The sequence below is a fragment of the Mugil cephalus genome, chromosome 12 (assembly GCF_022458985.1).
Source record: "Mugil cephalus isolate CIBA_MC_2020 chromosome 12, CIBA_Mcephalus_1.1, whole genome shotgun sequence".
Classification (NCBI taxonomy): domain Eukaryota; kingdom Metazoa; phylum Chordata; class Actinopteri; order Mugiliformes; family Mugilidae; genus Mugil; species Mugil cephalus.
This window is the reverse complement of record NC_061781.1, coordinates 24,131,476-24,157,176: the sequence shown is the minus strand read 5'-3', so window position 1 is coordinate 24,157,176 and position 25,701 is coordinate 24,131,476. Positions and strand designations below refer to the sequence as shown.

The 25,701-nt window shown below is 38.8% G+C and overlaps 6 protein-coding genes across 6 annotated transcripts; 1 reads left to right on the top strand and 5 right to left on the bottom strand.

The window, feature by feature from the left end:
• Window positions 1-991: 991 nt before the first annotated feature.
• LOC125017188 (olfactory receptor 2AT4-like) lies at window positions 992-1,915 on the bottom strand. Its single transcript, XM_047600051.1, has one exon. The coding sequence runs from the start codon at window positions 1,907-1,909 to the stop codon at window positions 992-994; it is 918 nt and encodes a 305-aa protein (XP_047456007.1). The 5' UTR covers window positions 1,910-1,915.
• A 2,505-nt stretch (window positions 1,916-4,420) lies between these two features.
• LOC125017778 (olfactory receptor 6N2-like) lies at window positions 4,421-5,347 on the top strand. Its single transcript, XM_047601261.1, has one exon. It carries the CDS (start codon window positions 4,424-4,426, stop codon window positions 5,345-5,347), a length of 924 nt encoding a protein of 307 aa, XP_047457217.1. The 5' UTR covers window positions 4,421-4,423.
• Window positions 5,348-10,634: 5,287 nt separating this feature from the next.
• On the bottom strand, window positions 10,635-12,730 carry LOC125017185 (olfactory receptor 2AT4-like). The gene is made up of 4 exons (XM_047600049.1): window positions 12,628-12,730; window positions 12,385-12,511; window positions 11,629-11,787; window positions 10,635-11,496 (listed from the first exon to the last, which is right to left on the bottom strand). The coding sequence occupies exons 1-4, from the start codon at window positions 12,728-12,730 to the stop codon at window positions 10,635-10,637; spliced, it is 1,251 nt and encodes a 416-aa protein (XP_047456005.1).
• A 397-nt stretch (window positions 12,731-13,127) lies between these two features.
• Window positions 13,128-16,482, bottom strand: LOC125017182 (olfactory receptor 6M1-like). Its single transcript, XM_047600046.1, has 2 exons — window positions 15,562-16,482; window positions 13,128-13,397 (listed from the first exon to the last, which is right to left on the bottom strand). The coding sequence occupies exons 1-2, from the start codon at window positions 16,477-16,479 to the stop codon at window positions 13,128-13,130; spliced, it is 1,188 nt and encodes a 395-aa protein (XP_047456002.1). The 5' UTR covers window positions 16,480-16,482.
• A 4,980-nt stretch (window positions 16,483-21,462) lies between these two features.
• On the bottom strand, window positions 21,463-22,392 carry LOC125017181 (olfactory receptor 2AT4-like). The gene has a single exon (XM_047600045.1). It carries the CDS (start codon window positions 22,387-22,389, stop codon window positions 21,463-21,465), a length of 927 nt encoding a protein of 308 aa, XP_047456001.1. The 5' UTR covers window positions 22,390-22,392.
• A 936-nt stretch (window positions 22,393-23,328) lies between these two features.
• Window positions 23,329-24,309, bottom strand: LOC125017179 (olfactory receptor 10AG1-like). The gene has a single exon (XM_047600043.1). The coding sequence runs from the start codon at window positions 24,298-24,300 to the stop codon at window positions 23,329-23,331; it is 972 nt and encodes a 323-aa protein (XP_047455999.1). The 5' UTR covers window positions 24,301-24,309.
• Window positions 24,310-25,701: the final 1,392 nt, after the last annotated feature.

The window sequence follows — 25,701 nt, the reverse complement described above, 5'->3', positions numbered from 1 at the left end:
TGTCTCATCAGTCCACAGAGTATTTTCCCAAAAGTCTTGGATGTCATCAACATGTTTTTGAGCCAAACTTAGACGACACTTTATGTTCTTTTTGCTCAGCAGTGGTTTTGGTTTTGAATGCCATCATGTAGGCCATTTTTGCCCAGTCTCTTTCTTACATGGAGTCATGAACACTGACCTTAACTGAGGCAAGTGAGGTCTGCAGTTTTTGTGGATGTTGTTGTGGGGTCAAGACATACTTTGCTCAAGACATACTTTAGGGGCAACAGTGCAGTTACTCTCAACTAACCATTTCGTAACCTCTTTTGCTGATAGTGTGAACTTTATATTACATTATTTTTATTTTCTATTTTGATCTGTTCTCGGCAGTGTTCAGACTGAAATTTAAATTTTTGAGAAATAAACAATTAAAACAAACTCAGTCACTCAGGTGTACTTCCTTTTTAAAAATGTATTTCTATACCACAACTATTTTTAACAAGTGGGTTCATGTCAGGGAGTGGCCTGTTGATCACAATTCAAACAAATGCAAATGAATACAGCAGCAAACAACATGGTATTTATTGTAGAAGCATATTGTCATATTAAAAGTGAAATCGGGCAGTAATTTGTGATTAATTTAGTCATTTAAACAGTAATCCGTACTCTCAATAACATGCAGACAGGAGTTAACCTGATGTTTATATTGTTTCATCACCTGTAACGTGCTGAAGGCTTGGAAACTGTAACGTTATAGAAGGGAAAAAATAAATAATAATAATAATAATAAAATGTCTTTATCAGTTGAACTTGATCATTACCCTCAGAGACAATGGTTGAAATATGAATGTCAAGGTTTCTTTTCTGTTCTTACTAAAAAGTCTGACATACGGGATGTTTAAATACCTGCAGATTCTCATCAATACTTACCATGGACTTACACAGTCAAAATAAATGCCCACATTAAATACCGTCAGAGAATTAAACATCAAGACCTCGCAACTCTTTGCTATCACTTATTGCACTTCAAGTTTTTCAAGTGTTTTGAGATTTTCTGCAATTTCAGGCCGTATATGATTGGGTTGAAGAGGGGATTGTATATCAAAATCTGCAGCGTCATTATAAAATGTGGAATCTTTGGGACATCCGACTCCAATCTAGCAAGAATAATATCATACCCAACCAAACAAGAATAGTTGATTAAAACCAGCAGATGAGGCAAACAGGTCTGTGCAGCCTTCCTCCTGACTTCTCCACAACTCCGGTGAGCTACTATGAGTATTCTTGTGTATGTGAAAATTATAAAGAGCATGGGAAAGATCGCAATGTCAAATAGAATAACTACACCGAATACAGACATTGCTGTAGAATTTGCACAGAAAACATCATAACCGGAGTTGTTACAAAAAATTCCTTTCAGACTAAATCTACAGAGCTTATTTCTACTGACTACCATAACAGGTACCATAATGTGACAGGCAGGCACAAGCCAGGCTAAAGCAAGCAAAATATTGACTGTTGTTTTTCTCATGATCATTGGATATTGCAGAGGTTTACATATAGACACATATCTGTCATAGGACATGGCTGCCAGCAATAAAAATTCTGCAAAGCTTAAAGTGTAAAATATGAATACCTGAAAGACACAAGTTTGATAAGCAATTACCTGTTTTTCAGATAAGAAGTCAATCAGAAGCTTTGGGTAGATGTTAGTGCTGAAAAGAATAGAGTTGATCAACAGAGCAGCAACAAACATGTACATGGGCTCATGGAGGTCACTGTGAATAACAATGAGATATGTAATGGTGGTATTGCAGCATATTATCAGAATATATGCAGTCAACATGATCACAAAATAAAGATATCTGTATCTGTGCACCTCCACATGTCCATCCAGAGTTATATATGTCACATTTAACCCAGCATCCATTAAAATGGTAAAAGGTGACGTAGAATCAAATGAAACAAGTCACAGAAACAGTCTCCTACAAACCCTGTGTCGAGCATCTTATTCATCTTATTCTTTTACAGTTGCTCTTGAAGTACTGCTGGTGTTTATCAGACTGCGTCACGTCCTCATTAACCTTCACACAACATGTCAGCAGCATCGTCACACTCTGGAGGCCTGAACCCGCAGAGGTACAGCGGTGTGACAAAGTGTTCCTTCCTGAATTCTTATTTTTTTTGCATGTTTGTTACACTTAAATGTTTCAGACCAGACACATTTAAATATTATTCAAAGATAACACAAATAAACACAAAATCCAGTTTTTAAATTAAGGTTTTCATTATTAAGGGAAAACAAACTCCAGACCCACATGGCCCTGAAAAAGTGCTTGCTCCCTAAACCTAATGACTGGTTGGGCCACCCTTAGCAGCAACACTGCAGTCAAGCCTTTGTGATAGTTGGCAATAAGTCTTTTCCACCTGTGGAGGAATTTTGTTCCACTCATCTTTGAAGAATTGTTGTAATTCAACCACATTGTAGGATTTTCCAGCATGAATTGCCTTTTTAAGGTCATACCACAGCATCTCAATAGGATTCAGGTCAAGACTTTGACTATGTCACTCCAAAGTCTTCATTTAGTTTTTCTTCAACCAATCACAGGTGGACTTGCTGGTGTGTTTTGGATCATTGTTCTGCTGTGGAACCAAAGTCCATTTCAGCTTGAGGTCATAAACTGATGGCTGTACATTCTCCTTTAGGATTTTTTGATAGACAGCAGAATTCATGATGCCTTTTATCACAATAAGTCTTCCAGGCCCTGAAGCAGCAAAACAGCCTCAAATCATCACACTACCACCACCAAAGTTTACTGTTGCTATGATACTCTTTTTCTGAAACGTGTTACGTTAACACACCTTCCACAATGTTCAAATTTTGTCTCATCAGTCCATAGAGCATTTTTCCAAAACTCCAAAGATGTTTTCGAGCCAAACTTTGACGAGACTTTATGTTCTTTTTACTCTGCAGCTTTTGGGGATCTTTTGGTCTATTTAAATTGAAGATCTCACAAGACCTGTAATGCCACCATTACATATCTCATTGTTATTCACAGTGACCTCCATGAGTCCACGTACATCTTCATTGCTGCTGTTTTGTTCAACTCGTTCTTTTTAGCACTAACATCTAATGTGACACTATCAAACTTTACATTACGTTGCTTTTAAGCTTCCATTTTGATCTGGTCTCAGCAGTGTTCAGACTAAAACTCAACATTTTGAGAAATAAACAAAAAAACTCACTCAAGTGCAATTCCTACATATTCTCAAAAGGTAGGCTCATATCAGGGGGTCAATTTGGCCCCTCTGCACATTTTACTCTGGTCCCTTAAGGTAAAATTACAACTGTCTTTAATCTACTTATGTACATGTTTTTGTATGGCCTGAACATGAAGGGAGATTTTGATGATGGCGTCCACATAGTTTGTGCATTGAATTTCTATTTTCTATTTTCTCCTGCCTTAACCTGGCAAAGTAACATGGAAACAGATGTGGAACAAGGACTAGGAAACATGGAACCTGGCGTGAGGACATGAAGACGTTAAAGTAACATTAACGACGCGACAAGGAACAAAGGGAAAGGCAGGGCAATATATACACATGAGGACTGAAGGATGACAAGACACAGGTGAAACACATGATGACAATCAACGCAGGTGACACAACTTAACAATCAAGAGACAAGACGGCACAAGACAGGGAACTAGGAAACATGACAAAATAAAACAGGAAACTTCAAAACATCACAAAATAATAGACAGACTTAGAACCTTGACAACCACCACCAAATTTTTACTATTGCTATGATGTTCTTTTTCTGAAACAGACGGACAGACAGACAAGCAGACAGACAGACGGAGAGGGTGGTCAGGGTTATCCATGATTGATGACAGTTTCTTAAGTGACCACAGCAGAGAAAAGGGTGCTGGCCACAAGAGTGATAGAAGATCTCCAGCATCTTACTGCACACGTTGAAGGATATCAGCTTCCTTCCTTTCTTTCTTTCTTTCTTTCTTTCTTTCTTTCTTTCTTTCTTTCTTTCTTTCTTTCTTTCTTTCTTTCTATCTATCTATCTATCTATCTATCTATGCAGGAACCCTGCATCAATTCTGCACCACTAAATGAAGCTGGAGAAAGTAAATATTCAGACCACCTACCATCTTGAAGAACATGAAGTAACATTTGTAATTGCACCTACCTCTGCGGGTTCAGGCCTCCAGAGTGTGATGATGCTGCTGACATGTTGTGTGTGGACGTTAATGATGACGTGACCCAGTCTGATAAAACCATTGGGTGGTGCATTTTACCAGTTCTGCAACCACACACTAATAGCATTTCAAGGGCAACTGTAAAGAATAAGATGCTGGACACAGGGTTTGTAGGAGACTGTTTGGTTCTGTGACTTGTTTCGTTTCATTCTACGTCATCTTTGACCATTTTAATGGATGCTGGGTTAAATGTGACATATATAACTCTAGATGGACATGTGGAGGTGCACAGATACAGATATCTTTATTTTGTGATCATGTTGACTGCTTATATTCTGATAATATGCTGCAATGCCACCATTACATATCTCATTGTTATTCACAGTGACCTCCATGAGCCCATGTACATGTTCATTGCTGCTCTGTTGATGAATTCTATTCTTTTCAGCACAAACATCTACCCAAAGCTTCTGATTGACTTTTTATCTGACAAACAGATCATCTCTCATCAAGCTTGTCTCTTTCAGGTTTTCATGTTTTACTCCTTAAGCTTTGCAGAATTTTTATTGCTGGCAGCCATGTCCTACGACAGATATGTGTCTATATGTGTACCTCTGCAATATCCAATGATCATGAGAAAAACAACAGTCAATGTTATGCTTGCTTTAGCCTGGCTTGTGCCTGCCTGTCACATTATGATGCCTGTTGTGCTAAACATGAATAACAAGCTCTGTAGATTTAGTCTGAAAGGAATTTTTTGCAACAACTCAGGTTACGATCTTTACTGTGTGACCTCCAGTGCACTGTTTATATACAGTGTAATTGTTCTATTTAACATTGCACTCTTTCCCATGCTCTTCATAATTTTCACATACACAAGAATACTCATAGTAGCTCACCGGAGTTGTGGAGAAGTCAGGAGGAAGGCTGCACAGACCTGTGTGCCTCACCTGCTGGTTCTAATCAACTATTCTTGTTTGTTCACGTATGATGTTATTATTGTTGAACTGGAGTCAGATTTTCCAAAGATTGCACGCTTTATAATGACACTGCAGATTGTGACGTATAATCCTCTCTTCAACCCAATCATATACGGCCTGAAAATGCAGAAAATCTCAAAACATTTAAAAAAATTGTTTTCTCCTGGGCCAAAGTGAATTAATTACTTCATTTACCATCATTCTTTTAAACTGTTGTTATATTAAGATGTGAGGACTTGAGGGTAAACACTTTTCCTACTTTTCACTTACTCAAAAATATTTATAATCATCTACCAAAGCTGCAGGGAAATCAGGGAAAAGGCTGCTTAGACATGTTTACCTCACCTGCTGGTTTTAATTTGCTTTTCATGCTTGTGTCATTATATGTACTTGTCATTATAGCGTGAATGCAAATAGATTTTCTCCAAAAAGCTCATTTGATAACGACCTTACAAACAGAACTTTGCAACCACACTGTAATACATTGCTGCCCCATTAGGTTATGTGAATATATTTGTAATCTTTAGAATGATTTGTTTCCCTATCAGGAATCCCTTCCAAATGGTGTTTTTGGTGGACTTTCAATTTTGATGTCATCCTTTCTGATGGGCCTATCTAAAATAAAATGAAAATTTCTGAACATATAAGATGTTAATTGTATCTGTTTGAAATTTAGGTGAACTTTAAAACTTGACATTAGAACTTTATCATTACTATTATTATTATTATTATTATTATTATTATTATTATTATGGGGTACACTCCCATGTTTTTTGTTATTTAGCTACAGTAGTGTGAAAAAGTGTTGCCCCTTTCCTTATTTTGTGTTTTTTTTTGTATGTATGTCGCACGTAAATGTTTCAGATCATCAGACAAAATTAAATATTAGTCAGAGATAACTCATTTAAACACAAAATCCAGCTTTTAAATGAAGGTTTTTATTAAAAGATGTTGACATTTATTTTGTTGATATTAAGGACTTGGCTCTTTCTGATCATTTCTGTGTGTTCTTTGATTTACAGATAACTCCAAACATTCAGTTAACCTCTGTGTCTATTAGAAAAAGGTACATAAATGAAAATACCAGTGCTAAGTTTATGGAGGCTGTAGATATGTTACCAATCATGAGTGCAGAGACAGTTGATGAACTCTTGGATAATTTCAACTTGAAAATCTCAAATGTCATGGATAATATTGCCCCTATTAAAACTAAGGTTTTAACTAAGGTTAAATATTAACACAAATCAGCAAAATACTAAAATGATGCAATGCTTGAAACCACCTAGGAATAAATCAACTATGATGTCAGAATTTAATACAGTTGACCAAAAAAACATAGAGAAAACAGTTCAGCATCTAAACCATTGACATGCTGTCTTGACGCGGTGCTATCTGACTTTTTTAAAACTATTGTAAGCTCTGTCCAAATAGATCTTCAGCAAATAATAAATCATTCACTTTAATCGGGGATGTTTCCTAAACCCCTAAAAGTAGTTGCCATCAAGCCACTCTTAAAAAAGTGAGCACTGGATGCTTCAATTTTGACCAACTATAGACCTATCTCAAATCTTCCTTCTATAGCCAAGACTGTTGAGAAAGTGGTATTTAATGAACTCAGCAACTTCTTGAACTCCAGTGGACTCTTTGACAAATTTTAATTAGGCTTCCGACCTCACCACAGTACAGAAAAATTAGAGTGTTAAATGACCTAAGGTTAAACACTGACTCAGGCAAGGTGTCAGTTCTGGTCTTGCTGGATCTCAGTGCTGCGTTCGACATTGTGGATCACAGTATACTGCTGAACAGGTTGGAATCCTGGGCAGGACTCAGCAGAACAGTTTGGGCCAAATTCTGCAAAATTCTAATGTCAGCTATCATAGTTATGCAGATGATACTCAGATATATCTTGCACTGTCTCCAGATGACTGCAATCCAATAGAGTCATTGTGTTACTGCTTAGAGCAAGTCAAAAATTGGATGAACCAAAATTTCCTTCTCTTAAACCAAGATAAAACTGAAGTCATTGTTTTTGGCAACAAAGAGAAGAGGGTTACTGTCAGTAAACACCTTGAGTCACTGTCTGTAGAAACTAAAGACCAAGTCGGAAACCTCCAGATCTGACCTTCAACAGTCATATTAAAATCAGTCACCAAAACAGCCTTTTATCAACTTAAGAACATATCCAGAATTAGAGGCTTTATGTCCCAAACAGATCAGGAGAAGCTGATTCATGCCTTCATCTCCAATACACTCGAATACTGTAACAGTTTGCTGACTGGACTCCCCCCAAAAAGTATCAATCAACTGCAGCTCATTCACAACTCTGCAACTTGAGTTTTAACCAGAACAAAGAGATCAGAGCATATCACCCCAGTTCTCAAGTCTTTACATTGGCTCCCAGTCAGCTACAGAATAGATTTTAAAGTTTTGCTATTGCTTTACAAATCACTGCATGATTTAGGTCCAGAATACATGAATGACTTATTAGCAGAGTATAAACCCTGTAGAGCTCTGAGATCTACTACAGATAGTGAAGCGCAGAGTTCACCAGACATGGTGAAGCAGCATTTAGCTGTTATGCTGCACACAACTGGAACAAACAACCGACCAAACTCAAATCAGCCCAAACTGTAAGCACCTTAGGAGATCATTTACTCTTAACAGCTCCTCCCTTTCTGCTCTGATAACAAAAATATCACGTTTCCTCCCACAGTGTTGGATGGAGCCTTTGGTGTGTGGTCCAGGAGTGGGATACATTTATTACAGGATCTATATGTAGACAATAACTTTGCTTCATTTGAACAACTAGTAGATAGGTTTAATATCCCTAGATCCCACTTCTTTAGATATCTACAATTGCGGAACTTTATTGCCTCTCATTCCAACTGCTTCCCCTTATATCCCCGGGTGTTAACTTAAAGCAGATTATAGGTAAGATACATGGCCTTCTCAATCTATTTAACTTGTCAAGTTTAGATTATCTCAAACACAACTGGGAAGAGGATTTAAGTGAACACATCCCAGATGCAGTGTGGCAGAAAGTTATTGGGAGGAGTCACACACCATCTATTTGTCAAAGCATACAGTTGTACAATTCAAGGTAGTGCACCGGCTTCACTGGTCAAAGGTCAGGAGTTAAAGCCTACCTACAATAGATGCAAGTAAGCTCATGCAACTTTATTACACATGTTTTGGACACGTCCAAAACTATATCACTTCTGGCAGTCAATTTTCAATACTCTATCTAAAATATTAATGGAGCCGATAGATCCATCACCTCTTACTGCTTTATTTGGTGTCACTCCACAGGTTGTGAACTTAAGTCTGTGAAGGTTCTCAGTCATCCAGGTCATGGTAATCCAAAAAAAGCGTTGAATAAGGTCAGCTGGTAAGTATCAGCCATTATGGTAATTAGTGGTAAGTATCAGCCATTATGATAATTAGTGACCCCAGTTTCTGGTCAAGCAAGTTTCTGGTGGGTGTTACCCACAGAGTTTCCTATTTAAACCTCAATTCCCACTAGTTCATCAGAACTGAAGAAGCTACTCGGATGAGTGGCGAAACGTCTTCAAGAAATTCTATAAGTCCAGCTGACCTTATTCAACGCTTTTTTTGGGTTGTGAACTTAAGTAATTGTAAGTCCAATATGGTGGCCTTTTGAACACTAATGGCCAGACGTCTGATCCTGTTCAGATGGAAAAACCCTCTTCCCCCTTCATATTCCCACTGGATCAGAGAGACTATGCAACATCTGAAGCCAGAGAAAATAAGCTACTCTCTCCAAGGGTCTGTTTTGAAATTTTACGCAACCTGGCAGCCTTTCTTGGCTTTTCTGGATTAAATGGAAGCAGAAAATGTAACCCTGTAATACATGGGAACCCTTTACTTTTATTGTCACATATGTTTTCTGTCTCTGCTATGTTTGCTTACATGATTCACCCTATCAACAAGTACATGTAATGACTATCTTTATTTGAGCAGTACAGGTCTGATGGGTGGGTGGGTGGTTAGTTGTGAACAGGGGTTAGTTACTGTTTGTATTTTGTTTGTATTTTGTGACAGCCAAGAGTTTGTGTTAATTTGAAATGAGTCTTTTCCAGCTGTGGAGGAATTTTTGCCCACTCAACTTAGCAGAATTGTTGTAATTCAGCCACACTGTATGGTGTTCCAGCATGAACTGCCTTCTTAAGGTCATGCCATAGCATTTCAATAGGATTCAGGTCAGGACTTTGACTAGGCCAGTTTATATGAAGTTTATGCCATGCTTTCTAATAATATTGCCTAAGGGAAGCATGTATAATGTGAATAATATTGGTCCTAGCACAGAACCCTGCGGAACTCCATAGCTTACTTTGGTATGTATAGAGGAGTTGTTGTTTACATGGACAAACTGGAATCTGTCTGACAGATATGATTCAAACCAGTCTAGTGTAGTTCCTGTAATCTTGATCACACTTGTGATCAAGATTGCATGAGGGGGGTTAAAGATGAAAATGTAATGATAATAATTGCAGAAAAGATTACCAGGTTACCATTCTCTCATTTTCACTATATTCATATCTTTTTTTTTATTAGTTTTTTATTAGTTACGTATAGTTACAATATCTTTATTGTTTGTCCGTATTGTATATGGAAAATTCAAATGACATGAAATGTTGTGCTTGTTTATGAAAAACAAAGAGGAAAGAAATATAAATGATATAAAAGGACAAGGATCATGAAAAACTACATACAAACAATCGAACACAGATAAAAAACACAAAGCATGGTAACCCATGCACTGTATCTGTAAAATAATAATAATAATAATAATAATAATAATAATAAAATTAAAGTACTAATGGCAAGTTTTAAAGTTTATCCAAAGGTCAGACAGATTTAATTAACATCTTGTTTTTTCAGAAATTTGTCATTTTATTTTATTTAGGCCGAACCAAAAAGAGACCATTTGGATGGTGATCCCTCCCTATTTTTAATCTTTAGAAAGATTAAAAATATGTTCAGTCGAAATGACTGCACATGTAACATCCTTGAATTTTGTTTCACAAACAGCCTCTTAAGGTGTTTGGAGATTTCCTTTATTTTCAGTCCATATATGATTGGCTTGAACAGAGGACGATACGTCACTATTTATGAAGTCATTATCAAACGATATTAAATGTTTTGGTCAAATCTATTTGCAGTCAAGCTATAATCACATCGCATGAACACAAGAATGAAAAGCTATTTAAAACCAGCAGGTGAGGTAAATAGATCTGAGCACTTTTGTTCCTGACGTCCCTACAGCTTTGCTAGGCAATTAGAAATATCGTTCAGTGAAAAGTATTAAGTAAGTATTTACCATAGACTTACACTGTCAACAAATCAACACAATAAATACTGTCAAAGAATTAAACATCAAATCCTCACATCTCTTCCTTAATATAACGACAATTTTAAAAAAAGAGGATTGCTAATGAAGTAATTAATTCACTTTGGCCCGAGAGAACAACTTTTTTAAGTGTTTGGAGATTTTCTGCATTTTCAGGCCGTAAATGATTGGGTTGAAGAGAGGATTATATGTCACAATCTGCAGTGTCATTATAAAACGTGCAATCTTTGGAAAATCTGACTCCAGTTTAACAATAATAACATCATAGGTGAGCAAACAAGAATAGTTGACTAAAACCAGCAAGTGGGGCAAACAGGTCTGTACTGCCTTCCTCCTGACTTCTCCACAACTCCGGTGAGCTACTATGAGTATTCTTGTGTATGTGAAAATTATAAAGAGCATGGGAAAAAGTGCAGTGTTAAATAGAACAATTACACCGTATATAGACAGTGCGCTGGAGGTCACACAGTAAAGATCGTAACCTGAGTTATTACAAAAAATTCCTTTCAGACTGAATCTACAAAGCTTGTTATTAATGTTTAGCGCAACAGGTACCATAATGTGACAGGCAGGCACAAGCCAGGCTAAAGCAAGCAAAACATTGACTGTTGTTTTTCTCATGATCATTGCATATTGCAGAGGTTTACATATGGACACATATCTGTCATAGGACATGGCTGCCAGCAGTAAAAATTCTGAACAGCTTAAAGAGTAAAATATAAAGACCTGAAAGAGACAAGCTGGATAAGAGATGATCTGTTTTTCAGATAAAAAGTCAATCAGAAGCTTTGGGTAGATGTTAGTGCTGAAAAGAATAGAGTTGATCAACAGAGCAGCAATGAACATGTACATGGGCTTATGGAGGTCACTGTGAATAACAATGAGATATGTAATGGTGGCATTGCAGCAAATTATCAGAATATATGCAGTCAACATGATCACAAAATAAAGATATCTGCATTATCTGTCACTTTGCCACATGTACTCTAGTTGTTTAAACTGACAATTAACCCATCCATAAATGGTCTAAGATGATGTCAGAATATTAAACGAAACAAGTCACAGAACCAAACAGTCTCCTACAAACCCTGTGTCCAGCATCTTATTCTTTATAGTTGCCCTTGAAATGCTGCTGGTGTGTTGTTGCAGAACTGGGAAAATGAACCATCCAATGGTTTTATCAGACTGGGTCACAACCTCATTAACCTCCACAAACATGTCAGCAGCATCATCACACTCTGGAGGCCTGAACCCGCAGAGGTACAGCAGTGTGACAAAGTGTTACTTCCTTCCTAATTTCTTTCTTTCTTTCTTTCTTTCTTTCTTTCTTTCTTTCTTTCTTTCTTTCTTTCTTTCTTTCTTTCTAAATTAAGTTTTTCATAATTAAGGGAAAACAAAATCCAAATCTACATGGCCCCATGTGAAAAAGGCCAAAGTCTTCATTTAGTTTTTCTTCAACCAATCAGAGGTGGACTTGCTGGAGTGTTTTGGATCATTGTCCTGCTGCAGAACCTGAGTTCACTGCGACTTGAGGCCCCCAACAGGTCAGTCGGACATTCTCTTTCAGGATATTTTGGTAGACAGAGGAATTCATGGTTCCTTTTATCACAATAAGTCTTCCAGGTCCTGAAGCAGCAAAACAGCCTCAGATCATCACACTACCACCACCAAAATTTACTGTTGCTATGATGTTTTTTTTTCTGAGATGGATGGATGGATGGATGGACGGACGGATGGACGGACAGAACAGACAGACTGAAAAATATCTATCACAACATATATACATATATATAAAAAAAGCTATATTACAACATGTCACTTGGTTACTCCTAGGTATCTTTACTCCTCCACCACCTCCACATCCCTATCAAGGATGGTAAGGGGCAGAGGAACTGTTCCCTTCTTCCTGAGGTCAATCACCAGTCCTTGATACTCCTCATCATCACCTCCACCACCGTATAAACCCACAACTGCAGAGTCATCAAAAAGTATATGTATGTGACATGACTCAGAGTTGTGCTGAAAGTCAGTGGTGTATAAGATGAACAGGAACAGAGCAAGAACAGTCCCCTGTGGGGTCCCACACCACTCACCACCACGTCAGACAGGACACTTTCCAAACGCACAAACTGTGGCCTGTCTGTCAGGTAGTCAGTGATCCAGGAGACAGCTGATTCACCAACAACCATCGACCATAGCTTCCCACCCAGCAACAAAGGCTGGATGTTGTTGAAGGCACTGGAGAAATCATAGAAAGGGAACCAAAAGTCTCACTGCAAAGGGTGAAGGAGACTTGAGATGCGGGGTCGTTGGAGGAATTGTGGAGGTGTGGGGGACTGGGGTAGAGTAGACAGGGTTCCAAGAGCTAAACCTGTTGAAGCACGTGTTAAGCTCGCTCGCACGCTCCAGATTTCCTTCAGACAGCCTGTCTCTCCCCCCACAGCCAGTTATGTCCGTCATTTCTGACCACACCTCACTCATATTCTTCTGTTGGAGTTTGGCCTCCAGTTTCGTCCTGTAGGAGTCCTTGCACTGCGTCAGCTTGTCCAGCAGTTGGTGCTGTACCCTCCTTAGCTCCTCCTTGTCTCAAGACCTGAAGGCTCTCCTTTTGTCGTTCAGCAGACTCCTCAGGCCGCTGGTGATCCATGGCTTATTGTTGGCGAAACAGCGGGCAGTCCGGGGGTGTACGACAATATTCTTACAGAATTTGATATATTCGGTGATGCAGTCTGCCATGCTGCTGATGTCTTCCCCTTGAGGCTGACAGAGGGCCTCCCAGTCTGTGAAGTCAAAGCAGTCTTGCAGGGCCTCTTCGGCCTCCTGCGTCCACCCCCTTACAGTCCTTTTGGACACAGGCTGTCATTGAACAAAAATGTGTGGTGTTACTTTTACACACCTTCCAAAATGTTCAACTTTTGTCTACAGTCTACAGTCTACAGAGTATTTTCTCAAAAGTCTTGGGGATCATCAATATGGCCAAACTGAGACAAGCCTTTATGTTCTTTTTGCTCAGCAGTTGTTTTGGTCTTGAACTCTGCCATGCAGGCCATTTTTGCCCAGCCTCTTTATTACAATGGAGTCATGACCACTGACCTTAACTGAGGCAAGTGAGACCTCAGTCCTTTGTATGCTGTTGTGGTGTCTTTTGTGACCTCTTGGATGAAACGTTGCTGAGCTCTTTGAGTAATTTTGGACTGCGGGCAACTCCTGGGAAGGTTTATCATGTTTTCACCATTTGTGGATAATGTCTCTCACTGTGGTTCACTGGAGTCCCAATTTTTTTTTAAAAGGCTTTATAACCTTATTTTTTAAGACTGATAGATCTCAATCACTTTCTTTCTCATTTGTTCCTGGATTTCGTTGAATGTCTAGCTTTTGAGAATCTTTTGGTCTACTTCACTTTGTAAGGCTTGGATTTTTTCCCCCTCAATAATAAAAATCTTCATTTAAAAACTGCATTTTCTGTTATATTTGACTAATATTTGAATTTGTTTGATGATCTGAAACATTTCGGTGTGACAAACATGCAAAAAAATAAGAAATCAGGAAATCACTTGTGTCTGGTCTGAATATTCCAGTATGCTCCCACCATCCAAAGACATGCTCATTAACTCATGGTAACCACATGGGAAGTGGTGCACACCACTAAGTGCTTTGCATTCATATGGTAAGACTGACTGTAGGTCACGAAAAGATGAGCTCATGTTGGAAAAATATAGTTATCAATCAGATAACTTGATGACAGGAGCAGAAGCAATTCTGGGTGCCTGAACAGGTCACTGGGGGTCAACTGGCCAGTGGCCAGCACATCCACAATCAGAGTTACTAGGCATAAAAATAAAAGTCTCTGCCTTAGAGTTCATAAATATTACAACAATTTTAACCATATATGGTCTATATAATGAATCAAACATAGAACAACTTCATTAGTAAAACTTCACCTGCTGCCTTAAAAATGGCAAACTCAGCTCAACTTAGAACCCAGAAAAAAAAACTCAGAAAGCTAAGTAATAACTAAAGATCTTTTCTTGTTTAAACTCAACACTGTGATTTAACATCAAATATATGCTTGAGGGGGGTTAAAGATAAAAATAAATGAAGTAATGAAATGATAATAATTGCAGAAAAGATTACCAGGTTACCATTCTCTCATTTTCACTATATTCATATCTTTATTTATTTTTTTAATCATTATTTTTAACAATATCTTCATTGTTTTTTTTATATTTTTATAAAAAAACACTACATCTCACGTCATTTGAATTTTCCATATACAGTACGGACAAAGAGGAAAGAAATAAAAATAGTATAAAAGGACAAGGATCATGAAAAACTGCATAAGCAAACAATCAAACACAGATAAAAAACACAAAGCATGGTAACCCATGCACTGTATCATAGAATAATAATAACGTCAGATTTATTTAATTAACATCTTGTTTTTTCAGAAATTTGTCATTTTATTTTACATAGGCCGAACCAAAAAGAGACCATTTGGACGGTGATCCCTCCCTGATGAAATTAATCTTTCTAAAGATTAAAAATATGTTCAGTCGAAACGACTGCACATGTAACATCGTTGAATTTTCTTTTACAAACAGCCTCCTAAGGTTTTTGGAGATTTCCTTTATTTTCAGTCCATATATGATTGGCTTGAACAGAGGACGACACGTTACTATTTGTAAAGTCATTATCAAACGATATCAAATGTTTTGGAAAAATCTATTTGCAGTCAAGCTATAACACATTGCATGTACACAAGTATGAAAAGCTATTTAAAACCAGCAGGTGAGGTAAACAGATCTGAGCACCTTTGTTCCTGACGTCCCTACAGCTTTGCTAGGCAATTATAAATATCGTTGAGTGAAAAGTATGAAAAGTATTTACTATAGATTTACACTGTCAAATAAATCCCCACAATAAATACTGTCAAAGAATTAAACATCAATTCCTCACATCTCTTCCTTAATGTAACAACAATTTTGAAAAAAGAGGATAGTAAATTAAGTCATTAATTCACTTTGGCCCGGGAGAACAACTTTTTTAAGTGTTTGGAGATTTTCTGCATTTTCAGGCCGTATATGATTGGGTTGAAGAGAGGATTATATGTCACAGTCTGCAGTGTCATTATAAAACGTGCAATCTTTGGAAAATCTGACTCCAGTTTAGCAATAGTAACGTCATACGTGAGCAAACAAGAATAGTTGATTAAAACCAGCAAGTGAGGCAAACAGGTCTGTGCAGCCTTCCTCCTGACTTCTCCACAACTCCGGTGAGCTACTATGAGTATTCTTGTGTATGTGAAAACTATAAAGAGCATGGGGAAAAGTGCAGTGTTACATAGAATAATTACACCGAATACAGACAGTTCGCTGGAGGTCACACAGTAAAGATCGTAACCTGAGTTGTGACAAAAAATTCCTTTCAGACTAAAGCTACAGAGCTTATTTTTACCAACTACCACAACAGGTACCATAAGGTGAACGGCAGGCACAAGCCAGGCTAAAGCAAGCAAAACACTGACTGTTGTTTTTCTCATGATCATTGGATATTGCAGAGGTTTACATATGGACACATATCTGTCATAGGACATGGCTGCTAGCAATAAAAATTCTGAAAAGCTTAAAAAGTAAAATATAAAGGCCTGAAAGAGACAAGCTGGATAAGAGATGATCTGTTTTTCAGATAAAAAGTCAATCAGAAGCTTTGGGTAGATGTTAGTGCTGAAAAGAATAGAGTTGATCAACAGAGCAGCAACGAACATGTACATGGGCTCATGGAGGTCACTGTGAATAACAATGAGATATGTAATGGTGGCATTGCAGCATATTATCAGAATATATGCAGTCAACATGATCACAAAATAAAGATATCTGTATCTGTGCACCTCCACGTGTCCATCTAGAGTTATATATGTCACATTTAACCCAGCATCCATTAAAATGGTCAAAGATGATGTAGAATGAAACGAAACAAGTCACAGAACCAAACAGTCTCCTACAAACCCTGTGTCCAGCATCTTATTCTTTACAGTTGCCCTTGAAATGCTATTAGTGTGTGGTTGCAGAACTGGTAAAATGCACCACCCAATGGTTTTATCAGACTGGGTCACGTCCTCATTAACCTCCACACACAACATGTCAGCAGCATCGTCACACTCTGGAGGCCTGAACCCGCAGAGGTACAGCGGTCTGACAAAGTGTTACTTCCTTCCTAATTTCTTTTTCTGTCTTTCTTTCTTTCCCTCTTGCATGTTTGTCACACTTAAATGTTTCCGATCAGGCAAGTTTAAATATTAGTCAAAGATAACACATGTAAACACAAAATCCATTTTTTGAATTAAGGTTTTCATAATTAAGGGAAAACAAAATCCAAATCTACATGGCCCCATGTGAAGAAGTGTTTGTCCCCTAAACCTAAAAACTGATTGAGCCACCCTCAGCAGCAACTGCTGCAACCAAGCATTTGTGATCATTTTAAATGAGTCTTTTCCACCTGTGGAGGAATGTTGGCACATTTATATTTTCAGAATAGTTGTAATTCAGCCACATTGGAGGGTTTTCCAGCATGAACTGCCTTTTTAAGGTCGTGCCACAGCATCTCAATAGGGTTCAGGCCAAGACTTTGACTAGGTTAGGCCAAAGTCTTCATTTAGTTTTTCTTCAACCAATCAGAGGTGGACTTGCTGGAGTGTTTTGGATCATTGTCCTGCTGCAGAACCCAAGTTCACCTCGACTTGAGGCCCCCAACAGATCAGTCGGACATTCTCCTTCAGGATATTTTGGTAGGCAGAGGAATTCATGATTCCTTTTATCACAGTAAGTCTTCCAGGTCCTGAAGCAGCAAAACAGCCTCAGCTCATCACACTACCACCACCAAATTTTACTGTTGCTATGATGTTTTTTTTTTCTAAGATGGATAGACAGACAGATAGATTAAAAATATCTATCACAACATATATATAGAAAAAAGCTATATTACAACATGTCACTTGGTCACTCCTAGGTATCTTTACTCCTCCACCATTCCACATCCCTATCAAGGATGTTAAGGGGCGAAGGAGCTGTCCCCTTCCTCCAGGGTTGTTGGAGTCACTGCAGGAATTGGGGAGGTGTGGGGGAATGGGGTAGGGGAGACAGGGTTCCAAGAGCTAAACCTGTTGAAGAATGTGGTAAGCTCGCCCACACGCTCCAGATTTCCTTCAGACAGCCTGTCTCTCTCCCCACAGGAGTAAATGGTCTTGCTCTTATATAGCGCTTTTCTACCTACCCTAAGGTACTCAAAGCGCTTTTACAGTCAGAGACACATCCACCCATTCACTCACACAAGCACACACACATTCACACACTGGGGGTTCAGTGTCTCGCGTCTTGCTCAAGGACACTTCGGCATATGGCACATGACCATGGCATGACCATGGCTTGAACCGCTAACCCTTCGGTTCATGGACAATCTGCTCTACCTACTGAGCCATAGCCGCCCCGACAAGTTATGTCCGTCATTCCTGACCACACCTCACTCATATTCTTCTGCTGGAGTTTGGCCTCCAGTTTCGTCCTGTAGGAGTCCTTGCACTCCCTCAGCTTGTCCAGCAGTTGGTGCTGGACACTCCTTAGCTCCTCCTTGTCTCAAGACCTGAAGGCTCTCCTTTTGTCGTTCAGCAGACTCCTCAGGCCGCTGGTGATCCACGGCGGTGTACGACAGTATTCTTACAGAATTTGATATATTCAGTGATGCAGGCAGCCATGCTGCTGATGTCTTCCCCTTGAGGCTGACAGAGGGCCTCCCAGTCTGTGAAGTCAAAGCAATCCTGCAGGGCCTCTTCGGCCTCCTGCGTCCACCCCTTACAGTCCCTTTGGACACAGGCTGCCATTGAACAAAAATGTGTGGTGTTACTTTTACACACCTTCCAAAATGTTCTAAAGATCTTTTCTTGTTTCAACTCAACACTGTGATTTCACTCAATTCAGTTCAATTCAATTCAGTTTTATTCATATAGCGCCAATAACAATAAAATCGCCTCAAGACGCTTCAAAATACCAGCCTGCAACCTCCAGAGCAAGCCTGAGGGCGACGGTGGCAAGGAAAAACTCCCTTTTAACAAGAAGAAACCTTGAGCAGAACCCAGCTCATATGAAGGGACCCATCTGCCGAAGGCCAGCCGGGTAGAAACAGAGAAGATAGAGAGAAAAGTAGAGCAGGAGAAACAAGATAAACAAACTTCTGTCATAGATACATACATCAAGCCGAAGGAAACATATAAGGTCTAATAATATAACATAGCTGATGATCCGTGAGACAGTTTGTGAGTATAACAGGAGTCTTGGGCATGTTGGTGAATTGTTCGTCTAGGTAGGAGTGGATAACTGGAGGAGGCCATGACGACTGGGGCAGATGTAGTTTATGGAGCTCCACAGATCTGATACACAGCACTCCAGACCACGAAGACCGGGCTGGTTGATGAGGCCACAGCAGCAGATGTAGCTTAGAACAGGTCAGATATTCAGCACTCCAGACCAGAGACCCTCACAAGAGGATGGAGGGGGGGGGTAGAGGAGGGGAGAGAGTAAGACACAATGTTTAGTAAATTATAAGAGATAGAAAATAAAATGATAAGATATTAGAGGACAGGAGACAGAGAAGAAAGAGGAGAGGACACGTCCTCAGTACATCGTCCCCCTGCTGCCTAGGCCTATAGCAGCATAGCTAAGGGATGGTTAAGTCCAGCCCTAACTATAAGCTTTGTCAAAAAGGAAAGTCTTAGTCCTGACCTTAAACGTAGAGACTGTGTCTGCCTCCTGAACCCAAACTGGGAGCTGGTTCCATAGGAGAGGAGCCTGATAGCTGAAGGCTCTACCTCCCATTCTACTTTTAGAAACTCTAGGAACCACAAGTAGACCTGCACTTAGAGATGGTAGTGATCTGTTGGGACAGTATAGTACTATGAGGTCTTTCATATATGATGGAGCTAGGCCTTTCAGGGCCTTGTATGTAAGGAGGAGGATCTTAAATTCAATTCTAGATTTTAGAGGGAGCCAATGAAGAGAAGCTAATACTGGAGTAATATGATCTCTCTTGCTAATTCCTGTCAGTGCTCTTGCTGGAAGCGTTTTGAATCAATTGGAGGCTTTTTAAAGAGCTACTTGAACAGCCAGACAGTAACGAGTTACAATAATCCAGCCTGGAAGACAAAAATGCATGAACTAGCTTTTCCGCATCATTCTGAGAAAGGATGTTCCTAATTTTGATGATATTACGAACGTGAAAGAAAGCAGTCCTGGTTACCTGCTTTATGTGAGAATTAAAGGACATATCCTGGTCAAATATAACACCAAGGTTTTTCACAGTAGTACTGGAGGCCAAGGTAATGCCATCCAACAAAAGCAGGTGATTAGATAATGAATCTATGACATTTTTAGAGCCAAATACAATAACTTCTGTTTTGTCTGAGTTTAAAAGTAGAAAATTACAGGTCATCCAAGCCTTTATGTCTTTAAAGCATGCTTGGAGTTTAACCAGCTGATTAGTTTCATCTGGTTTCATGGATAAATATAGCTGGGTATCATCTGCGTAGCAATGGAAGTTTATGCCGTGGTTTCTAAATATATTGCCTAAGGGAAGCATGTATAATGTGAACAATATTGGTCCTAGCACAGAACCCTGCGGAACTCCATAGCTTACTTTGGTATATATAGAAGAGTTGTTGTTTACATGGACAAACTGGAATCTGTCTGACAGATATGATTCAAACCAGTCTAGTGTAGTTTCTGTAATCTTGATCACACTTTCAAGTCTCTGTAGTAGAATATTGTGATGAATAGGGTCAAATGCAACACTGAGATCTAGCAGGACAAGTATAGAGACAAGTCCATTGTCTGAAGCCATGAGGAGATCATTGGTAACTTTAACCAGAGCCGTTAATTTAACATCAAATGTATGCATGAGGGGGGTTAAAGATGAAAATGTAATGATAATAATTGCAGAAAAGATTACCAGGTTACCATTCTCTCATTTTCACTATATTCATATCTTTTTTTTATTAGTTTTTTATTAGTTACGTATAGTTACAATATCTTTATTGTTTGTCCGTATTGTATATGGAAAATTCAAATGACATGTGATGTTGTGCTTGTTTATGAAAAACAAAGAGGAAAGAAATATAAATGATATAAAAGGACAAGGATAATGAAAAACTACATAAGCAAACAATCAAACACAGATAAACAACACAAAGCATCGTAGGCCATGCACTGTATCATAAAATAATGATAATAATAATGATAATATGATAAAGTTCTAATAGCAAGTTTTAAAGTTTATCCAAACGTCAGACAGATTTAATTAACATCTTCTTTTTTTCAGAAATTTGTCATTTTATTTTATTTAGGCCGAACCAAAAAGAGACCATTTGGACGGTGATCCCTCCCTGATGAAATTAATCTTTCTAAAGATTAAAAGTATGTTCAGTCGAAATGACTGCACATGTAACATCGTTGGATTTTCTTTCACAAACAGCCTCTTAAGGTGTTTGGAGATTTCCTTTATTTTCAGTCCTTATATGATTGGCTTGAACAGAGGACGACACGTCACTATTTGTAAAGTCATTGTCAAACGATATCAAATGTTTTGGTCAAATCTATTTGCAGTCAAGCTATAATCACATTGCATGAACACAAGTATGAAAAGCTATTTAAAACCACCAGGTGAGGTAAATAGATCTGAGCACCTTTGTTCCTGACGTCCCTACAGCTTTGCTAGGCAATTAGAAATATCGTTGAAAAGTACGAAAAGTATTTACCATAGACTTACACCATCAAATAAATCCCCACAATAAATACTGTCAAAGAATTAAACATCAAGTCCTCACATCTCTTTCTTAATATAACAACAGTTTATAAAAAGAGGATTGTAAATGAAGTAATTAATTCAATTTGGCCCGGGAGAACAACTTTTTTAAGTGTTTGGAGATTTTCTGCATTTTCAGGCCGTATATGATTGTGTTGAAGAGAGGATTATATGTCACAATCTGCAGTGTCATTATAAAACGTGCAATCTTTGGAAAATCTGACTCCAGTTTAATAATAATAACATCATACGTGAGCAAACAAGAATAGTTGATTAAAACCAGAAGGTGAGGCAAACAGGTCTGTGCAGTCTTTTTCCTGACTTCTCCACAACTCCAGTGAGCTACTATGAGTATTCTTGTGTATGTGAAAATTATAAAGAGCATGGGAAAGATTGCAATGTTAAATAGAGTTACTATACCAAATATCTGCAGTGCTCTGGAGGTCACACAGTAAAGATCATTACTTATGTTGTTACAAAAAATTCCTTTCAGAATTAATCTACAGAGCTTGTTATTAATGTTTAGCGCAATAGGCACCATAACGTGACAGGCAGGCACAAGCCAGGCTAAAGCAAGCAAAACATTGACTGTTGTTTTTCTCATGATCATTGGATATTGCAGAGGTTTACATATAGACACATATCTGTCATAGGACATGGCTGCCAGCAGTAAAAATTCTGAACAGCTTAAAGAGTAAAATATCAAGGCCTGAAAGAGACAAGCTGGATAAGAGATGATCTGTTTGTCAGATAAAAAGTCAATCAGAAGCTTTGGGTAGATGTTAGTGCTGAAAAGAATAGAGTTGATCAACAGAGCAGCAACAAACATGTACATGGGCTCATGGAGGTCAAGGTGAATAACAATGAGATATGTAATGGTGGCATTGCAGCATATTATCAGAATATAAGCAGTCAACATGATCACAAAATAAAGATATCTGTATCTGTGCACCTCCACGTGTCCATCTAGAGTTATATATGTCACATTTAACCCAGCATCCATTAAAATGGTCAAAGATGACGTAGAGTCAACGAAACAAGTCACAGAACCAAACAGTCTCCTACAAACCCTGTGTCCAGCATCTTATTTTTTACAGTTGCCCTTGAAATGCTGCTGGTGTGTTGTTGCAGAACTAGGAAAATTAACCGTGCAATGGTTTTATCAGACTGGGTCACGTCCTCATTAACCTCCACACACAACATGTCAGCAGCCTCGTCACATTCTGGAGGCCTGAACCCACAGAGGTAGGTGCAATTACAAATGTTACTTCATGTTCTTCAAGATGGTAGCTGGTCTGAACATTTACTTTTCTCCAACCCCAAATGAGCTTCATTTAGTGGTGCAGAATTGATACAGGGTTCCTGCCAATGGAGTTTAGTTTGTGGAAGGTTTTATTCTCTTTAGAAATTTGCTTTTGGGCCTGTTCTGATGGTCACAGGCTCAAACTTAAACAGACTATTACAAGTATGTTGGTGTCATGTCGCTTGTCACAATTACAAACAGTGATATCACTAAAGCTCTTTGTAGTCCTAGTCAAATCCAACTCTGTGTGGAGTTTGCATGCTCCCCCTGTGTCTGCTCCGGGTATTCCAGCATCCTCCCACCATCCAAAGGCAACTCATGGTTACCAAATGAGTACACCACTAAGTGATGGGCATTCACATAGTTCATACACGGCTAACACAGACAGACAATCAGACACTCACACCTACGGCCAATTTACAATCACCAGTGGAAAAGTGAAAAGCAAAGTCTTTGGAGGGGAGGAGGAAGCTGGAGAGAATCCTCACAGACACAGGGAGAACATGCAAACTCCACACACAAAGGCCGTGTGTACGTATTACAAATACGTACACATAATGTAATGGAATGGGGGCATAATGTTTTACAGTGTCGTTGCCAACGCATGTTCACACTGGAGCTAAACCAGATCTTTGTAATTTATGTCACAGTAGAAATGACTGCACATGGGATGTCGTTAGTTGAGTTCTCTTTCACAAACAGCCTCTTGAGGTGTTTGGAGATTTCCTTCATGTTCAGTCCGTATATGATTGGATTGAAGAGAGGATGATACATCACTATTTGCAAAGTCATTATGAAATGAGCGGTTTTGGGAAGATCAATTTGTAGTCGAGCTATAATCACATCGTATGAACACAAGCACGAAAAGCTAATTAAAACCAGCACATGAGGTAAACAGGTCTGAGCAGCTTTGTTCCTGACTTCCCTGCAGCTTTGGTAGACGATCATAAATATCTTTGAGTAAGTGAAAAGAATGAAAAGCATTGGGAGGAGCGCAGTATTGAACAGCACAAACATGCCATATACTGACAGTGTTTTCGGGGTCATGCAGAAAAGCTTGTAAATAGCATTATTGCAAAAAAATCCATTTAAAGTAAAGCTGCAGAGTTTGATGCTGGTACCCACTGCAGCTATTGACGCAACCTGACAAGCAGGCAAAAGCCAAGACAAAACCAACAAAACATTTACAGTTGATTGTCTCATGATAGTTGCATATTGCAGAGGTTTACATATAGACACGTACCTGTCATAGGCCATCACTGCCAAGAGTAAGAATTCAGAACCACCCAAAGAGTAATAAATAAAACTCTGAAAGGTACACAGTGAACGGGATATGATCTGCTGGTCAGAAACAATGTCCATTAGAAGTTTGGGGTAGATATTAGTGCTGAAAAGAATAGAATTCAGCAACAAAGCAGCAATAAAAATGTACATAGGCTCATGAAGGCTTTTTTGAATCCAGATGATGCAAAGGATGGTCGAATTACTGCACAGTATTAGGACATAAAGAGTAAACATGATCACAAAATACAGGAATTTATATCTGTGCAGTTCTACATACCCACCAAAAGTTAAATAAGTTTCATTAAAATCATCGTTCATCAGATCCATAAAAACTGAATGAAGTGCCGTAAAACAGCATCTGTATCACTCGCTAAAAAAGTGAAGAGCGGGTTCATGAGTTTTTATGACACTGCTTTATCCTTCACCGTCCTCATTAACTGTTTACAACTAACATGACACGTTCAGTAAACCCTTGAGACCTGAAGCAATGCGTCATGATATTTGTTACGTGAGCCCATCTCCACTATAGTGTTTCTGAGGATGCTTTGATGCCTTTGATAACTCATACTCAGGGACTAGTTAATACATTGTTACAATAATACATTCAAGATAAAGGTCACACGTGTTCAACACTTCAGTTCTGTAACTTCTCATGATTTTGCAGAAATAAGATTTCAGGAAATAATCGAAATGAAAATGGAGCACTGGTATTTATTGGTATCATGTGGTTCATATACCAGTGCAACATACAGACTAGTCAGGCATAACATTATGACCACCTTCCCAAAACAGAATGGACATGGGCCTTCTGAGGGTGTCCTGTTGTTAGTGGGGGCCTTTGAGGGGAGGGTCCTCTTGGATCATCCCACAGATACTTGATCAGTTTGGGGTTAGGGTCGGAGGCCAGGTCGACACCTTCATGTTTTTTTAAGTTGTTCCTAAAGTGTTTTTGTGTGTGTCTGTGTTAGGCTGCACTCTGCTGTGGATGACTGCTGCCACCAAGGAGTGTCATTGCTGTGGGGTGGGGTTGTCTGGTCTGGTCTAGGTGGGGGCTACATGTCTAAGTAACATCCACATGAATGAATGCCAGCTCCAAAGGTTTCCCAGCAGAACACTGAGTTGTCACAAGATGGTCAATATTATTCGCTTCACCTGTCGGTGGTCATAATGTTGTGGCTGTTTAGATTACATACCGTATGTATGTAGAACACAGTACAATTCAATACTCCTTAAATGTTGCTGTCGCCCTCCCTGAACTGTTTAATCTTTGTCTTCTCATCCCGTTCTTTATATTGTCACTGAGGTGCCTTGACGTTATTTTTGTTGTCATCATGCTCAAAGTAAACCAAATGCTGCTCATGAACATTGTGGAGCTCATTCATGGTCTTTTTCTCTTTTTAAAGCCACGACTCTGAAGTTTCTATCACAATCGTCAGATTCACTCTATGTGGTATTCTTCTTGAGTAATCAAAGTTGGTACACAGTTAAATAAATTCAGGTGAACCCAATAACTTCTTATATTTTGTTTTGATAAAATGTGTTGGTTGAATCCTATGTTGACCTTTATCAGTGAAATCAGAAGAAAGGCATATGTTGCATGCAGCATTTACTCAAATACAGCTTGTGCACAGAGCTCTGACTGGCTCAGAAAGATAGTGGTATCTTATACGACTCATCAGAATGTTAAAGGGTTAAACAATGAGATCCCAATGATGCTTTGTAAGCATT